General features: G+C 37.0%; 4 protein-coding genes across 5 annotated transcripts; 3 read left to right on the top strand and 1 right to left on the bottom strand.

Annotated features, from left to right (window-relative positions):
- Positions 1-34: 34 nt before the first annotated feature.
- LOC129802602 (NADH dehydrogenase [ubiquinone] 1 alpha subcomplex subunit 5) lies at positions 35-739 on the top strand. The gene is made up of 4 exons (XM_055848546.1): positions 35-77; positions 140-199; positions 263-424; positions 488-739. The coding sequence occupies exons 2-4, from the start codon at positions 179-181 to the stop codon at positions 674-676; spliced, it is 372 nt and encodes a 123-aa protein (XP_055704521.1). The 5' UTR covers positions 35-77; positions 140-178; the 3' UTR covers positions 677-739.
- Positions 740-784: 45 nt separating this feature from the next.
- On the bottom strand, positions 785-1,480 carry LOC129802601 (uncharacterized). The gene is made up of 2 exons (XM_055848545.1): positions 1,001-1,480; positions 785-878 (listed from the first exon to the last, which is right to left on the bottom strand). Exons 1-2 carry the CDS (start codon positions 1,410-1,412, stop codon positions 838-840), a joined length of 453 nt encoding a protein of 150 aa, XP_055704520.1. The 5' UTR covers positions 1,413-1,480; the 3' UTR covers positions 785-837.
- Positions 1,481-5,336: 3,856 nt separating this feature from the next.
- On the top strand, positions 5,337-7,337 carry LOC129802603 (zinc transporter ZIP3-like). The gene is made up of 3 exons (XM_055848547.1): positions 5,337-5,498; positions 5,703-6,779; positions 7,069-7,337. The coding sequence occupies exons 2-3, from the start codon at positions 5,747-5,749 to the stop codon at positions 7,176-7,178; spliced, it is 1,143 nt and encodes a 380-aa protein (XP_055704522.1). The 5' UTR covers positions 5,337-5,498; positions 5,703-5,746; the 3' UTR covers positions 7,179-7,337.
- Positions 7,338-12,762: 5,425 nt separating this feature from the next.
- Positions 12,763-15,435, top strand: LOC129802605 (protein lap1-like). Of its 2 annotated transcripts, XM_055848568.1 has the most exons (4): positions 12,764-13,216; positions 13,294-13,806; positions 14,341-15,048; positions 15,109-15,435. In XM_055848568.1, the coding sequence occupies exons 1-4, from the start codon at positions 12,884-12,886 to the stop codon at positions 15,325-15,327; spliced, it is 1,773 nt and encodes a 590-aa protein (XP_055704543.1). In that variant the 5' UTR covers positions 12,764-12,883; the 3' UTR covers positions 15,328-15,435. The 2 variants fall into 2 exon arrangements, with proteins under 2 accessions (XP_055704542.1, XP_055704543.1); XM_055848567.1 differs by having other exon boundaries at positions 12,763-13,216; positions 14,341-15,435.
- Positions 15,436-16,515: the final 1,080 nt, after the last annotated feature.

Here is a 16,515-nt window from a genome sequence, read left to right on the forward strand (position 1 = left end):
AACAGCTGATGAGATTGGCTGCGTCGGCTGCGTCAATCAATATACGCAGCCATTGAAAGTTTGTTTTTCTGCAAAAGGTAGAATTTTTAGAAAAATCCTTGTAATTCCTTGATTATTTACTATTTTCTTCTAGTTCTAGGTTGGATCTTTGAAGAAACTTCTGAGGCGGGATATTGTGATGTCGGGGGCACTTAAAAGGGTAAGAATCCTGAGAAAACTGAAGAAAAATAGACTTCTAACCTCGAAATTATGTAATCCTCAGACGACAGGATTGACTGGCCTGGCTGTGGCCACAAATCCCCATCATACCCTCGGGGCCCTCTATGGGAAGATCCTCAGAGCGCTGCAGAAGATGCCCTCGGATGCAGCTTACAGGAGATACACTGAACAAATCGTCACGGAGAGAGCAAGGATTGTGTCAAGTGTAAGTGAATGTTTCCCGGAAATGAGCTGTTTTGATTGCTTCCTGTTTTTTTTTGTAACACAGACCCCGGATGTCAAGGCAATAGAGAGCAAAATTGGATGCGGGCAAGTTGAAGAGCTGATTATTCAAGCTGAAAATGAACTAGTTCTGGCTAGAAAGATGCTAGGATGGAAGCCCTGGGAACCTCTTGCTACTCAACCACCAGCAACCCAGTGGGATTGGCCTCCAGCTAAAATTACACAGGGCCAGTAGAACACAATGTATATAGAAAACATCCCTGAATAAATAATTATAATAGATATTTGATGCGAAAAATGCCTTATCACTGAAGATTCCCGGAAAGTTCAAAAGATTATCACATTCCATTGTAAACTGCGCTATTTTATTTGTCTCTAAATCCCAGCACATTTATTTTACAAGAACGACAGTGTCAACTTTATTGAAAAATCTCGATCTGTGGAGGAAGCGAGAGAAGGGAAATTATCACAAAACTGTCCTAAAATTGAGCAGGAAGTCCTACGGTTCCTGCTCAGTAATTGTGATGAAATGTTAACTTTGCTCCATATCGGGCATTACCCGTGGGATTCCCATGGACCCCAAAGTGACGATTGTAGGTTGCAGAACCATCCAGACGCGTCGAAGCATCTTCATTCTTCCACAGATTCCCAATTAATTCTGCCGAAACATCAGTCCCAACATTCTCCTCGTGCTCAGCTCCAAGCACAAAATCAAACTGCCTCTTCTGCCTCACATCGCTTCTCTGGCGCTTCCTCTCGTCCCGGAAGCGATTCTTGTGATACTCAATGTGCTGGTTTTTCTCATGATCACTTATTGCATTGAGAGACAGAACCTGTGGGCGTCGATGTTCACGATTTAAGTGGGATTTCCCAAGAGGTTCTGCTGAATCCAGGGAATTTTCAACGGGATGCCCACTGAACTCGTGAATAATGCACAGGAATAGGAAAACAATCACAGCACTTCTGGACATGGTTTTTCTCGCGAACTTTATCAGCAACTGCGGCTGGAGTTTTGGCGCGAATCATCAGCTACACTCTCCTCCCGACGAAACTGATAAGAGCTCATTCATTCTGCATTACCATTTGGGAGGGCATTCATTGGAATTTCTGTGATTTTGTAAATTAAAATCCCTATAGGGGAAAGTACTCTGCCTTCGAACGTTCATGCCTTCGAATAATGTGAATTTCTTTTATCTTCTCTAAGAAACTAAGACATAATTATCACGTAATTATCAATAATTGATGATTAGGTAACTAATATTTAATAGAAATTTGTAAGTCTCTTAGGAAAACTAAAAGAAAATTCACATTATTCGAAGGCATGAACGTTCGAAGGTAGAGTACTTTCCCCTAATTATAATTATTAATATTTCCTAATTTTTATTGCAATTTTAAAGACTGATCATAATTTTTTATAATCGCTTTATAGCCTGAAGATTGTGAATGAGCTTATAAAAGGATTAAGCTTAAGACAATCACCAACTTATAAGTTTTGCGTGGCTCTTGACGTCAATAGTTACTTATAAAAATTTCTTAAGTCATAAAAAATACAATAAAAGCGGCATTTCGCTAAATTGTAATTTAATTTTTGTTAGTTGCTCTATCACGTTGAGAAGATGGCAATAAAATCCCCGTTCTAATGATGATCAACTCACTCTTCTAAGATTTATTGTTATCTTGATTTTTTTGATATTCTAGAAAAAAAAACTTAGAAAATGCCATTCAGAAAATACAAAATAAATTACATTTGCAAATAACTCTTGAAAACAAAATGCAATCACCACTTGTTCATACAACTCAAAGAGTCACGGAAAAGGTTAATTTGCTGGTATGATAATATGATATTAAATGTATATTAAAATTTCTTATTATTTCTCGAACTGAAAGTTGAAAGAGCGATTATTTTTTGAATTTTTTTAAACGTAGGTACTGTAGGGGAGACTGGGGCAAAAAGTTACAAATCGAAAAATTCAAAATTCAATAGCTTCCAACTAAAATCTTACAATTTGCGTATGATGTATAATACCATGGTAAGGAATGGGTTAAAACGGTTAAAACTTATTAACTTCCGACTCATTGTCCTTCTACCCCTCCACTTTCCTTCAAAAATCTGTTTTTGGGATTGCTCAAATATTGGGATTTATTTTTGGATATTTTTTAAAGATTACCCAGGTGGACATTTCGTCCTTATACGAAAACTTCGTTAAATTATTCCTAGGGTGGTGTCTACACTTATGGATGTTATACACTATGTCATACAAAATAGATTTCGAAAAGTTATAAAATTATTAGTTTATGATGTAATTAACAATTTTTTTGGCCTTTCGAAATCTGTTTAATGTAATAAAAGATTTTGTGTTGTCCATAAGTGTGTACAACATCCATAAGTGTAGACTCCACCCTAATGGTTTTTCAAGGTCAAATGTTGAAAACGGTATCATATCGGTCTCTTTGGAAAGGTTTTAGAATTCTTGACAAGCCTGAACCGATCCCCATCATAACACTATTTTTCATCAGCTATTCAATTATTATATTACTCCTAAGGTATTTTGGGGAATATTTTGAGTAATTTATAAACCGGTTCAAATTCGTGTGAACCGGCAATGAACCAGTTAATCCGATAAGTAATTTTTGTCCGGAAATCAATTTTATCACTCTTAAAATTATTTTATGGGATTTTTTGAGTGTTTATGAATTGGTTCAAATCGCTTAAGAACTGGTAAATGGTAAATTGTGTATAGCAGTCTAAGTTCTAAGTCACGAGTTCGAGCACTCCGCAAAGCCAGGAATGCTTTGCCACCTTTTTTGTACTCCCTCACTGTCCCAAAAAAAGTCGTACATTCTTTCATATAAAATTTATGAAATTACTATACACTGCTGGCAATAATCATAGCTCCACTTTTTCATACTGGAAAAACTTTGAAAAAAAATTTTTTTTTGGAAAAAAAATAAAAAAGTAATTTGAAGGTATTTTCAAACCGATATGAAAAATTGCCATTTGAATTTCTAGGTCTTGCCTTAACTTGTTTTCTGTCTGAAAAAAATAATTTTAAACCACTTAAATTACGTAAAACAACTTCTATTCATCAAACTGCAATAGGCTTCTTTTTGATAATTTTTTATTTCAGTATTCTGAAGACCACCTTAGTCACTTGGGATTATGGTTTGGGGCAGAATCAACAGGACATGATGAGACTAAGCAGTCAGCGTTGTTTTACATCAAATTTCGGCAGAAAACATGTTTTTTTCGACTTTGACACGGAAATTTGCACACTTTTGCCTCTAACAAAAGAAGATTTTTAGCCCTGGGAGTGGTTTAAAATGCATATATGGCGATTATATGGACAAATTCGGATGAAAGGTGATAGTATCTTGTCATTTTTATGGAAATTTTTTGGTTGTCAATTTCCATCCCTTTCAAGACCTTAATTAATCCCTTATTTTTGTTCATTAAACATTTTACTTACAAAATTTCAGCAAAATTCATGCAAAACTTTATAAAAATGAATCTAATTAGCTTTATAAAGTTATTAATTAAATTACTAAAAGATATTTACCTTCACTGATTAAAAATAAATACCCTGGAGCCAAATTTATTGAGTGGAGCTATAATTATTGCCACCCGAAAATCGCCATTTTGATAAAGATTCTATCACAGTACTCACAGTTCTAACGGTATTAAATTCAAATGGCAATTTTTCATATCGGTTTGAAAATACCTTCAAATTACTTTTTTATTTTTTTCCAAAAAAAATTTTTTTTTTCAAAGTTTTTCCAGTATGAAAAAGTGGAGCTATGATTATTGCCAGCAGTGTAGCAAACGTACGACTTTTTTCGGGACGGAGGGAGCAATTTTTATTCATAATTAATTTATTATGATCTATTTTTCTGAAGTAGTTTACTCTATCACGAAGTACAAATTCTAAAGAAGGACGCTCTAAAGAAAAACAGTGAGCAAACCACGCGAATTAGTGATTTTTATTGACAGTTTTTCTATGGAAAAATATTAAAATTTTATCGAATTTTCTTAATGTTACGCGTGTGACGTTTAATGTTTAATGCATTACCATCATGCACTCTGCAGACCTTAATTATTCCCAAGAAGTCCCACGAATACATAAAACTCTCGAAAATTTAAAGTATTAGCTTAAAGCGGTCAAAGTGGTTGGGCTTAGTAATCTTGAATATGCAATTCATAAATGTTTAACAAATAAGTCTTTAAAAAAAGGTTCAACTGCCTGAACTGCCCTACCTTTCCCTACTTCAACTCAGTCCTTATTCTTCGATATAAAACACATATCACTTATTAAAAAATATGCCAAAAACTCATGTTTTCAACTTTTTGTGTTTATTAAGATATTAGGATTAAAAAAAACTTGTTAAGAAATTTAAAAAAAATTAGCCATATGGATAAGTGGCTAATCAATAATTTTTATCGTGATAATGTGAATCCCCGATTAATCTTTGTGTTGACTTTAAGAACTTTAATAGTTGTTCTATGAGATACGGGAATCCCACAGCGATTTAATCATTTTTTAAAACATTTTGCAATCGCATTGATATCGTAAATTATAATCATCAGATATCTATTTAATTGTACATAAAGTATAAATACATAAGTATTATCAGCAATGAAAAGCTGTTTCTTTAACTTTTGGAATTCAAAGCAATAAAACTGAGGTGGTTATCGGAAGAATCTCAATGAAGCTTGGCCACTTCATGCCTTTAGCACGGGAATTTGAGCCTCAACGACTGCTGAATGTGCTTGTTTCTTCTCACTCTCATACTTAAGATGATCAAGCGGTGTATTGTCGTATCGTCGTATAGCAATAAAAACGACAAAACGGTGAGACAAAGACACATTAATACAACGATAAAAAGTTGAATTACCTTTATCTCGGCTATGCGATATGGGAAGGTACTTGGCGTTAATGGTACCAAGAGAAGAGTATAAGTCCCGCGCTCGTTTAACGACGTTGCCACAACGACAGTGAATTGTGATCAGTGAAGTTCTTCAATTTTAAACGTGCTTTCTGTATATAGCATTTACCCGCCAAGTAAGTTATAAGATTGAGTGAGAGCTCTTGTGGTCTTCACTCTTCACTGTGGTGCTTTTTAAATTTCTTACATATCTCAAAAAAAAAAAAACTTCATATCTATCGCTGTGAAAATGCCCAAAGAAGCCAAAGAATCATAAAAAAAATATTTTTAAATTATTTGAAAGATAAAAAGTTTAACATTTAACTTGATTTTTCGGTTAGGAAACGGTGTGATTGAGTGTGGATTGAGCAGGAAAATTTCCAGGATGGATGAGACAGATCAGGTGATTGTAGCTAAGGCAACAGCCATGGTGATACTCTTCTTGGCATCACTCTTATTCGGCCTGGCTCCATTTAAATTGTCCAAATGGCTGAAATGGGAGACATCAGAAATTGGCCGGAAGTCCAGGACTGGTAAAACAATTGGGTGTCTCTTGTGCTTTGGAGGTGGTGTTCTTCTGGCGACAACATTTCTCCATCTACTCCCAGAAGTTGCAGAAAATATTGAAGCTCTTGTAGAGTCTGGACATCTTCCTGAGATGCCTTTCCACACAGCTGAACTCCTCATGTGCTCTGGCTTCTTCCTCATGTGTCTGGTGGAAGAAATCATTCACATCTACCTGAGACGCAGTCAGAAGAAACACTTGCCAGACTCTCCAGAAGGGGCCTTTGAGAGAGCTTCCAGACAATCCTTCCGCAATGGAAGTCTCTCAACCACTGATCTCGTTTCTGCTGATTCTAATGATAAGAGACAACAGATGACTGGCCTTGACACCGTCCATGCTCAAATTCCCACAGGCCATACTCATCTCCATGGACACACGCACATGCCACAGCCTCGAGCTGATCAGGAGGATATCCTGGTATCATCCCTGAGGGGTCTTTTAGTAGTCTTAGCCTTATCCGTGCATGAGCTCTTCGAGGGGCTTGCAGTGGGCCTGGAATCCTCTTCAGGTACAGTTTGGTACATGTTTGGAGCTGTGGCTGCTCACAAACTTGTCCTGGCTTTCTGTGTTGGCGTTGAGCTCGTCGTGACACGCACTCGAGGATTCCTGGCTGTAATCTACGTCACCACCTTTGCTGCAGTGAGTCCCATTGGGATTGGAATAGGGATTGGAGTGTCTGCATCCGGAGACGCATCTGCTACATCCGTTCCATCCGCCATTTTACAAGGCCTAGCCACGGGAACTCTTCTCTATGTGATCTTCTTCGAAATCCTCTCCAAAGATCGTTCGGGTATCGTGAAATTTCTAGCTACACTCGTTGGTTTTGCCATAATGTTCGGACTACAGTTCCTCAGTAAGTTTAATAATTGCATTGAAAAAAAAAATCTTATTTAAAAAAAACTATCTTTATTAGCGCAGTGGCTTTTGCACCGACCGCTCTTGATTAATTTGAGTGGTTCATTGAGACATATTGTTGTATTGAGATCGATATCTTGTGATATTTTTCAATCAATTTAAGAGTGAAAGCTACGCTGATTTGTAAATAATATAAGAGATTAAAAAATGTGTCAATTGGCACTTTCATGTCTCGTGAGGGTCAGCTGAGGATCATTAACACGATTAATATCATGCTTTATTTGCAGCCGGCCACGATCACAGCCACGGTGGTGATGATGGGCATGGGCACAGTCATTCTCGACCCGCTAGAGTTCATCTGGAAACTCCCAGTGCCATCGCAAAATCCACTGACTGAATGGGGAACCCCACCTTAATTTATTCTCCTGGCTCCGGCCTCTCCAGTCAATGAATTTTAATAGCAATTGCATCTTCTGTATTGTACTGAAGTTTTTTTTTCTAATTTTTACATATACAAGTGACAAATAAATAATAAATTACCATCTAAATTACCCAAGGAAATTCTTTTGAAATACCCTGACCCTGAAAGATTGTCAATGGAAGAAGTCGTATTAAAAAGTGAAATCAGCACACCATTCAATTGATAGTGAGACAGGAAGAAAGATAAAAGACACGTTCTTATGTATGGTTATATATCAGTAGTAGTATCTCATTAATGATGATTTTGAGAAACATAACTGCGAAGAATTCACAGCTTTTGCGATCCCACCTGCATAATAAACAATCTCCTGAATTTAGATGTTTCGCTGGTTGATGAATCATTTTCCAAACGATTAATGATACTTGGTAATTCTTATGTTAAGACTTTAATGATTTAAGACTGTATTAGAATCACAGATTATAATGTATGGGATATGTAGGGGAAACTGGGGCACCACCGAACATGGGGTAGCACCGAACACTAATTTTTATTTCTAAACTACTTGGGCTATACAAATTTAAATTCCTAAAGGTCTTTTTCCCTGAAGTCTAGTATCTGATTAAGAAATTTCACCACCGTTTTAGGTGATGCCTCAGATTTCTCTATTTAGGGGAAAGTGCTCTCCCTTCGAAAGTTCATGCCTTCGAATAATGTGAATTTATTTTGTTTTTCATCATAGATTTACATTAAATTATCACGGAATTATCGACAATTGATGATAAGCCAACTAATATTTAATAGAAATGTGTAAGTTTCTTAGGAAAACTAAAAGAATATTCACATTATTCGAAGGCATGAACGTTCGAAGGGAGAGTACTTTCCCCTACTGGTTCATGAGAAACTTGAATGGATTCTATAATCACTCAAAAGATCGCCTCTTATAATTAAATTTCGAATAAAAATCTAGGATGATTAACTGACGGGTGGAACATTTTAAATCACAAATAGTATATTTTTCTGAAATTCTTTACAATTTTTAAGTCTTACGGCGTTATCACACTTGCACATTAAAATTTTAATGGGATTCACATTAATTGTCTCTTGTGAACGTCCAAATATGTTATTTGTGTCTTTGAGTCACTTAATATTTGGGGTTTTTCTATTTATTGATAAAGAAGTGGACTTGGCCTGCAAAAATAAGTTTAAATTTACCTAAAGCATAAATATTTTTCACATTAAAATATTAAAGAGAAAATCGCATTAATTTTTCACATTAATGATATAAATCAATTTATATCAAATTTTGCGGGCTAAGTCTACCTTTTTATCAACAAATAGATCAAATTTCGAATATAAAATGATTCAAACACATAAATTACACATTTGGACTCTCATCAGCGACAATTAATGTGAATCATATTAAAATTTTACACAAAAATAAATATAACACGAAATTGTAGGCACATGTACAGAGAATATATTTTTATTGAATTTAAAATATTACTAGTGTTACAAATAGAAAATTTGTCAGAAAAATTCAAAAAATTGCGAATTTTACTTCTTTTTCATATAGGTTTTAGGAACTGTTATCCTCGTGCAATCATTATAAATTTTGAGCCAATAACATAACATTAGATACTCTTTCATTTGGTAAAAGTTTTAAAATCATTGCATTTGGTTTTATACCAAAACTAAAAAACCATTTAAGAAAAAATATTACCACATTTTTGTAGGGAAAATGTATGAGAACGCTCCGCCTTGATAAAAATTGCTTATCGGCTCCATGGGCGATTGGAACCGTTTCAGACGTATCGAGAATTCCAAGACATTTCCTTTCTAATAAGCCCTAGCATGACTCCATTTGGTTCAGAAATACGCTCCCTAGATCTATTTTCACCTTTGAATTAAAAAAAAAAACTATTACTTCAGATAAGTTCCGGATTAATTTGAAAATAATGAAGTTTGATAAATTATACGATCTACTAAATTAAAGGTTATAACTGAACATTTTCAATTAATATTTTTTCACACTGCTGTTTTTTTATTATTTTTATTATTTTTGCCGCGAAGGTTTGTTCTCAATTTTCATCACATCCACTGGTAAAAATAAAAGGATCAAATTGATTATCCTATTATGATAAATGTGCATTCAGAGTTTGAAATTTGATCCATCCTTTGCAAAAGGATCAAATTTGAATCAATTTGATCCTTTTATTTTTACCAGTGTTTGTTCCTATTTTTCCTGCGAAGGAGGTTCCCAGAAGGCAAATTATTGAAATGGTACTCGCACCCGGTCAGCTCTTTGGTGGCCGAGAGAAATCCACTTGCACACCCTGAAGATTCTTGTGTACATGCAGTAAGTACTTCATATTATTAAGAACTCATTACAAAAGAATTTGAAAAAGCTTAACCCTTTAAGGTTAAGGTTTGTTGCTTAAACCTTTAAGGACGATTAGGTCACCGTTGACCCAAAAAGTAAATTTAAACTTATGTTTTGTTTTAAACTAAGAACAATACTTTTTTACCACAATTTTAACCCTCTCATCCTTAAAGAGCAACGCCAAGTTTTATGAAATTTACAAGAAATTATATTTTTCTTGTCCTTATTTTAAATAATGAACAGGTTTAAGCAAGGGATAATTCATTCCTATTTTTTCTGACAAGGGTTTCTGGTTTCTCGGGTTTCACGATGCAGAAATTGGATTTCTCGGGTTTCGCGATGCAGACACTGGATTTCTCGGGTTTCGCGATGCAGAAATTGGGTTTCTCGGGTTTCACGATGCAGAAATTGGATTTCTCGGATTTCGCGATGCAATTCTTGGGTTTCTCGGGTTTCGCGATGTAAAAAGTGGGTTTCTCGGGTTTCGCTATGTAAAATGTGGGTTTCTCGGATTTCGCGATGCAATTCTTGGGTTTCTCGGGTTTCGCGATGCAGACACTGGGTTTATCGGGTTTCGCGATGCAAAAAGTGGGTTTCTTGGGTTTTGCGAACAATTGATCGGATAATTGGCGAGGGTTTCTCAATATGAGTTACCCCTTGGGTTTATATGAACTTTAAGAATTAATTACTAATAGTATACATATTTTTATTCTATTTATTTACTTATTTTTTTCGTTTTAAACAAGGATTTCGTTTCAAAAGTAGGTGAGATGTGAGATTGTTAAAAATCTCACTTAATGCACCTAATATTTGCACTGTTTAATGAAATAGCAACTCATTGAATTCGTTATAATTTTATAATAAAGTTTTTATTGGTTTTACGGTTTTACTCGTGTGGAAGACTGTATTAATTTCCTGAAACACTCCTGTTGGAAAATTATCTTTTTAGAGATATTATTTATTTTGCGGGGAAAAGAACCCGTACCCCTACTGGGGATTCCTGCGATGGTTTTTATAGAGGATCATCACTCCTCAGGAGGAATTTAAAATTCCCGTAAACGTCGGTCGAACTACACGTATACCAGCGCATGACAATGGGGATAAACTAAACACATGACTTGTGTTAAGTTTAGCAGATTCGATGCTTGTGACAAGTTTATTTTTGGTGAAGAAAATTGCAGCTGAAAGCGCAAAATTAATCAAGAACCCTTTCACTGAGCTCTCTCACACGAATAAGTGTATCAGAAAAATATTTCGGGCGCCTTATGCCGGCTTCAGACTGGAGGTTCAGCCCAGTTCCCGAAGGCCTCAAAAATCTAAATAACAAGCAGTTTTATTGATTTCTCAAAATGTAATGGTAATGGATCATTTGCCCTTTATATCCAATCCTAAACAACAATTTCCTAAAAAATCGTGCTTGATAATGAATTAGAAGAAATAAGCCAGATGGCTAAGCCTTAGGTCTGAAGCCCGTATGAGACAGTGCATTTATAGTGTTCACCTGCCACCAAGAATCTCCGCGCCGAAAAGTGAGATCAGCTGCGGTAAGGGTGAAGTTACTCTCAACCCCAAGACAGACTACTGAGAAATATCCTCCGATATCCCCAAGAATCGAGAGGCTCATTCAGGAAGAGAGTAATTAATTAGTGAAGAGAGACGTGAGTGAATACTAATAGTGTTCTCTAGAAAATCACCGCCTTTAATTCTTCCCGCAATATCCATTCCCTGGCCAAATCCGAAACATTTATATAAAATTACTAAGATTGCACAAAAGTAATTGAAAATTATCGTAATTTGCTGTTCCATGTCGTCATGTTCTTATCTATAGTTTTGCGATACAAATAATTAAATTAAACATTTAATTAAATTTAGACGAGTTTAAATTAAAATGTATCAATGGATTTGTCATAAGTTTAGAATCTAATTCTGCATTGTTTATTTTTCCTTTGATAAGTCAGTATCTTACACAAATATTAAAATTATAAATAAATTATTAATTTTGCAAGTAAAATTAGGCAAAATCAAGAGTTATTGACGGATTAAAATTACATTATCGCAGAGTGGAGTAAGTCCTTTTTGACCCACTTTAAATTTCAATGACATAGTATAAGTAGATATTCTTGTCAGATTAAATTGAATTGTTGTATAGAGATGCTTCGAAGCAATATCTATCTATAATATCTTTCTAGGAGGTTTTTCGAGAATTTTCGTAAATCCTTATTGAAAAATACAATGTACCCTTAATTATTCTTGTTTCAGTATTTTTCACCACTTGCTTTAAAATTAATTTTAATTAAATACGAGATGTAATAACTAATCAGAATATTAGAATAAGTCATTTTATGCGTGTTGAAGTTATACTTATCCATTAATTAAGCTCTTGAACTAGCTTCTTGTCAACAATATCTTGGTATTTTCCTAAACACAATAAAAATTACAAATTTTCAAGTTATTTCAATATTTGAAGAAAAATTTATATGTGAATCGCACATTTTTTTAAACGCAATTTTAGCTCATCATTTTAATTCTCTTATCTCAGGTTCTATAATGTTTCTTCCTGTGTACGTAATAAAGCACCTCTTGTCTCTTCAAAAGAGTAAAGAAAATCAAGAAAATGCAACTACAAAAACAACGGATGAGTCACAAACATTTTCCTTAATGCTCGAATTCGTGAGTTCAATAATGTCCCAAAAGATAGTCTTATTGTTATTTTAGATCAGTAACTCGATTGAAGAGAAACATCGTATTCATGATTTTGAGCAATTTTCAAAGACTTTCCACTATGACGTCCAACAGCTCTAGCCTCGGTTCTAGCTGGTTAATGGTTAATATGATTACTCTTATCTTGAATATAGAAAGGTATGCAGTAATATTATAGTTAGTACATGAATTATAATGATACGCATTCGAGCCTCCACCAAGGCATCATATATCAAAAATTACATCAAATTGAAGCCTTTCATATATTCCTAATCATTTTACAAGCTATAATTAAAAATCAAGGATCAATTAGCCCTCTTCTTAATGAGGTAAAATGTTATTAACAATTTTGAACTTCTTTAAAATCTGTAAAATAAATCAAACTCAGTGCAAACTTTTCAATTGGATGAGTATGTGTATATGGATACTATCAGACACAAGGCACAAGACGAAATATTTCAGTGAAACTTTCCCATGAAGGAAGCCTAACGTGCACTAAAGTGACGTTTGAGCCACCAACTCGGGTTTGTTTTGGGGTTTGTTGTGACGTTGTGACGTAGGAATCCGGAGGCGAAGACAGAGCGTTCCAAGGCTGTGGCCAATGCCCTCGTGGTGGTGCTGCTGTCGAGGCCACAAGGATGTCTCTGAAATGCGTTCCCTCGACTTCTCTCACCACGCACTCAATGACGTTCCGCCCGACGTCTTTGCATTTGAACGCACCCTGGAAGAACTTCATCTCAATTCCAATCGCATCACCGATCTTCCCCGTCAACTCTTCCTCTGTCACGAGCTGAGGCGACTTTATCTGCAGGATAATGATCTGGCCAGCATACCAGCTGCCATTGGAACCCTCTCAAATCTTCAGGCAGTAGATCTTAGTCGCAATAATCTCACAGATATCTCTGATGATATTAGACACTGCCGAAACCTTCAGGTAGGTATCACTGATGCTATATAAATCTAAATATTCGGCTCGAAGGATCAAAAATTATATTATAACTTTTTACCCAGGTGCTCAATCTCAGTGGCAATTCCTTGAGTCGCCTCCCTGATGCCTTGACGTGCCTTCTAGCCCTCCAGGAGATGTACCTCAATGACACTCTGCTCGAGTACCTTCCTGCCAATTTTGGCCGTCTCACGGCTCTCCGTGTTCTTGAATTGCGCGAAAATAATCTCATGACTCTGCCACGAAGTATGGCACGTCTTGAGAATTTGCAGCGTATTGACTTGGGTGCCAACGAGTTCACAGAACTCCCTGAAGTTGTTGGCCATCTTGCCAATCTCACTGAACTTTGGGTGGACAGCAATCGGATTAGGCGAATCTCCTCAAATGTCACAAATCTCCGGAAATTGCAACACTTTGATGCCAATGGGAATCTCCTCACAGCACTTCCGGATGAAATTGGAGTATGGGTTCGTCTGCAGGAGCTCAGTTGTTCAGCCAATGAACTGGAATATCTACCACCGTCTATTGGAAACCTCAAATGTCTCGTTACTCTCAAGTTAGATGAGAATCACCTGCAGGTATTGTGTCTTTCGTGTTTATTTTTTTTTATAACCAATTTAAGGTTATTTCTTTATCATCAATCTCCTCCTAAAATATGCAGCTATTCATTAGGTCGCTTTCTATTTGTACTTTTAAAACTTCTAAACATACCTGTTGAACTTTTACCTTACGAACTATTTGAGTGTAGATAATTTTCTTCTTAAAAAAAGCTTGCAGCCATAGTTTTCACGTGCTATTTTAGTTTTTCAGAGAGTCAATTACACAACCTCCTTTACTAATGACTAAATAACCACTGATCCTCAGGATCCCCCTTCTATGATTCTAATGCCATCTGCTGGAAATTTGAAAACACTGCAGCCAACTTACTGCAGCCCTGATAGATTAGGAACAGATTTGAATAATAACGATCCTTAATAACTTCTAGAATCTTTTTCATACTTCCTTTTCATGAAAATGTTTAAAAATGAGTATTCAATGGCCAAAAAAGCTTTCTCGATAAGTAAAGCTATCAAAATATAGGTTGATACGATCCTTTTTCATGTGTTATACAGGAACTACCAGACTCAATAGCTTACTGCGAGATGCTGGAAGAGCTTATGTTGAGTCACAATCTCCTGCGCACCCTACCACACACAATAGGTCTCCTGCGTCGATTGAGAGTCTTGTCTGTGGATGAGAATCAGCTAGAATGCCTTCCAGAGGAACTCTGCAGCTGCACTGCCCTATCAATCCTCAGTGTCCGGGGCAATCGACTCCAATGGCTGCCCAGCAACATGGGCCATCTTGCGGCGTTGCGGGTCATTAATGTTGTAGGCAATCGCCTAACCCACCTGCCACTCTCGCTGCTCAATCTCCGACAGCTGGCGGCCATCTGGGTGTGTGACAATCAGAGTCAGCCACTGGTGCCGCTTCAGCGCGAGATGGCTCCCGACAGCACCCTTAGACTCACCTGCTTCATGCTCCCCCAGGTGGCCGCCTTGCCAGCTGCCGCCTCTCATTCCCCCAGCACACCTCCACCACCCTCCTCAGCCAGGCGCATCCACTTCAATCAGACCACCGACAGCACCAGTCCAAGTCGCCTGCTACGCAGTCCCACGCCCTATGCCAAACAGCTCCGTCAGATGGCACGCAGTGTTCGCAGGGATAGTTTCCGACAGTCTCCATCGGATGGTGTTGAGATAAAGATGGCCCGTGTAGCTCCCATTCCCGATAGATCAGCCTGGATGTTCGGCCAGCACCGGAACCCAACTGTTTTACAGGTGTGTGAAACAACACAGACATTGGAAATGTTCCTGGAATCACAAGATCTCTTCTTGCAGATTTCATTACCAGCCGGAGCAGCTGAGGATTTGGAATTATCCGCCGGAGAAGGGGGTATCTTTGTGGAAGGCGCAACAGGAGCCGCGGAGGGAATGCTGCGCCCAAGAGATAAGATTCTCGATGTCGATGGTGTTGATTTTACCAAGATCTCACTGGCTCAGGCAAAACATGTCCTGGACACATCGCATCCTCTATCACTCATGATCTCACGACCCTAAAGCGCAACATTCCGCAGGCACAATCCTAGCAAAGTCTGATTAATACTTTCCAGTATGTATCTAAATGTATCTTAATTATTACAAATAAATAACACAATCCAGCCAAAACAATGCTTATTATTCTAATTTTGACTCTTGGAAATCACTAACTGTACTTTGAGCCTCTTTTGATAAAGGATGCACTTAAGTTCTAGGTCTTAACTCTTTCCGGTCTACAACATATCCAGCGAACGAATTTCAGTAAAACTAACTTTATTACAAGTCTTAGTGGTCAAATATGATACTTTTGTAGAGAAAGAATTTTCTCCGTCTCTGGGAAATTGGAAAACTCATGGGAACTCTCGTCCCCAAAAGAACGAAAAGGAAACAAACTTCAATTTTCCCATAGTCAATAATATCAATTTTGTGAATTATTTTTGCGTGTCATGACTCCTTTAGAATGTTTCGGGGAATCAGTGGCGCAATAGGCAAGACCGTTGGCTCTTGGGCGGATCGATTCCCTGGCTCGACTTACTGTTGTGAGTTCGAGTCCCGCCCGGTGCAAAGATCTGAATGTCTAATTTAGACAATTTTCATATGTTAATAACGTAATATAATGCACCGCCTACGCCCAACAATTCCGGGAGCATAGAAGAAGCATCCACAATACGGGAAAGGCGCTCCTGGGCGAGTCTACAAACGGACTAGCAGGTTCTTCTAACACGGGATATGGACATTGTAAAAATGATTACCTTTGTAATGAATATATCTCGATACGATTAATAATAATTTAGAATGTTGATCACTAAAACAAGAAGAATTATTGACCAGTATCTTCTGAGATGTCCAGGAAGTAATCAAGGAGACACCAAATTCCTGCTTGCCTGCCAACAGATTCCTCAAAATATTTCACACAATAACACTTTAAAACACATTTCTTTCAACACGATGTTATTGTAGACACATTAAGCTTTCTCAAGAGCCAAAAAACACTTCCTGGACAATCAGAATTCACCAAAATCAGGAAGAATAGGAAAAACTTCCCCGAAAACAATCTCCTTCGCTGCCAAATGTCAAAATTATCGGCCATATTGGCAAAAATTTCGCTCCCGCTTGGAATTTTCTTACAAGGTTGGTGTCAAAAAGCAAATAGCGGGCATTGGCGGGAAACGTTACATTCGACGTCCAGATTTTTTGGGGACCAGCGTA

Source organism: Phlebotomus papatasi, chromosome 2 (genome assembly GCF_024763615.1).
Source record: "Phlebotomus papatasi isolate M1 chromosome 2, Ppap_2.1, whole genome shotgun sequence".
NCBI lineage: Eukaryota > Metazoa > Arthropoda > Insecta > Diptera > Psychodidae > Phlebotomus > Phlebotomus papatasi.

Coding starts and splice junctions, on each gene's coding strand:
- LOC129802602 (XM_055848546.1), top strand. CDS start 179: ATGTCGGGGGCACTTAAAAGG. Junction 200..262: donor TGTCGGGGGCACTTAAAAGG/GTAAGAATCCTG, acceptor TGTAATCCTCAG/ACGACAGGATTGACTGGCCT. Junction 425..487: donor GAGCAAGGATTGTGTCAAGT/GTAAGTGAATGT, acceptor TTTGTAACACAG/ACCCCGGATGTCAAGGCAAT.
- LOC129802601 (XM_055848545.1), bottom strand. CDS start 1,412: ATGTCCAGAAGTGCTGTGATTGTTTTCCTATTCCTGTGCATTATTCAC. Junction 879..1,000: donor GGTCCATGGGAATCCCACGG/GTAATGCCCGAT, acceptor CTTCCTCCACAG/ATCGAGATTTTTCAATAAAG.
- LOC129802603 (XM_055848547.1), top strand. CDS start 5,747: ATGGATGAGACAGATCAGGTGATTGTAGCTAAGGCAACAGCCATGGTG. Junction 6,780..7,068: donor GTTCGGACTACAGTTCCTCA/GTAAGTTTAATA, acceptor CTTTATTTGCAG/CCGGCCACGATCACAGCCAC.
- LOC129802605 (XM_055848567.1), top strand. CDS start 12,884: ATGCCCTCGTGGTGGTGCTGCTGTCGAGGCCACAAGGATGTCTCTGAA. Junction 13,217..13,293: donor GACACTGCCGAAACCTTCAG/GTAGGTATCACT, acceptor CTTTTTACCCAG/GTGCTCAATCTCAGTGGCAA. Junction 13,807..14,340: donor TAGATGAGAATCACCTGCAG/GTATTGTGTCTT, acceptor TGTGTTATACAG/GAACTACCAGACTCAATAGC.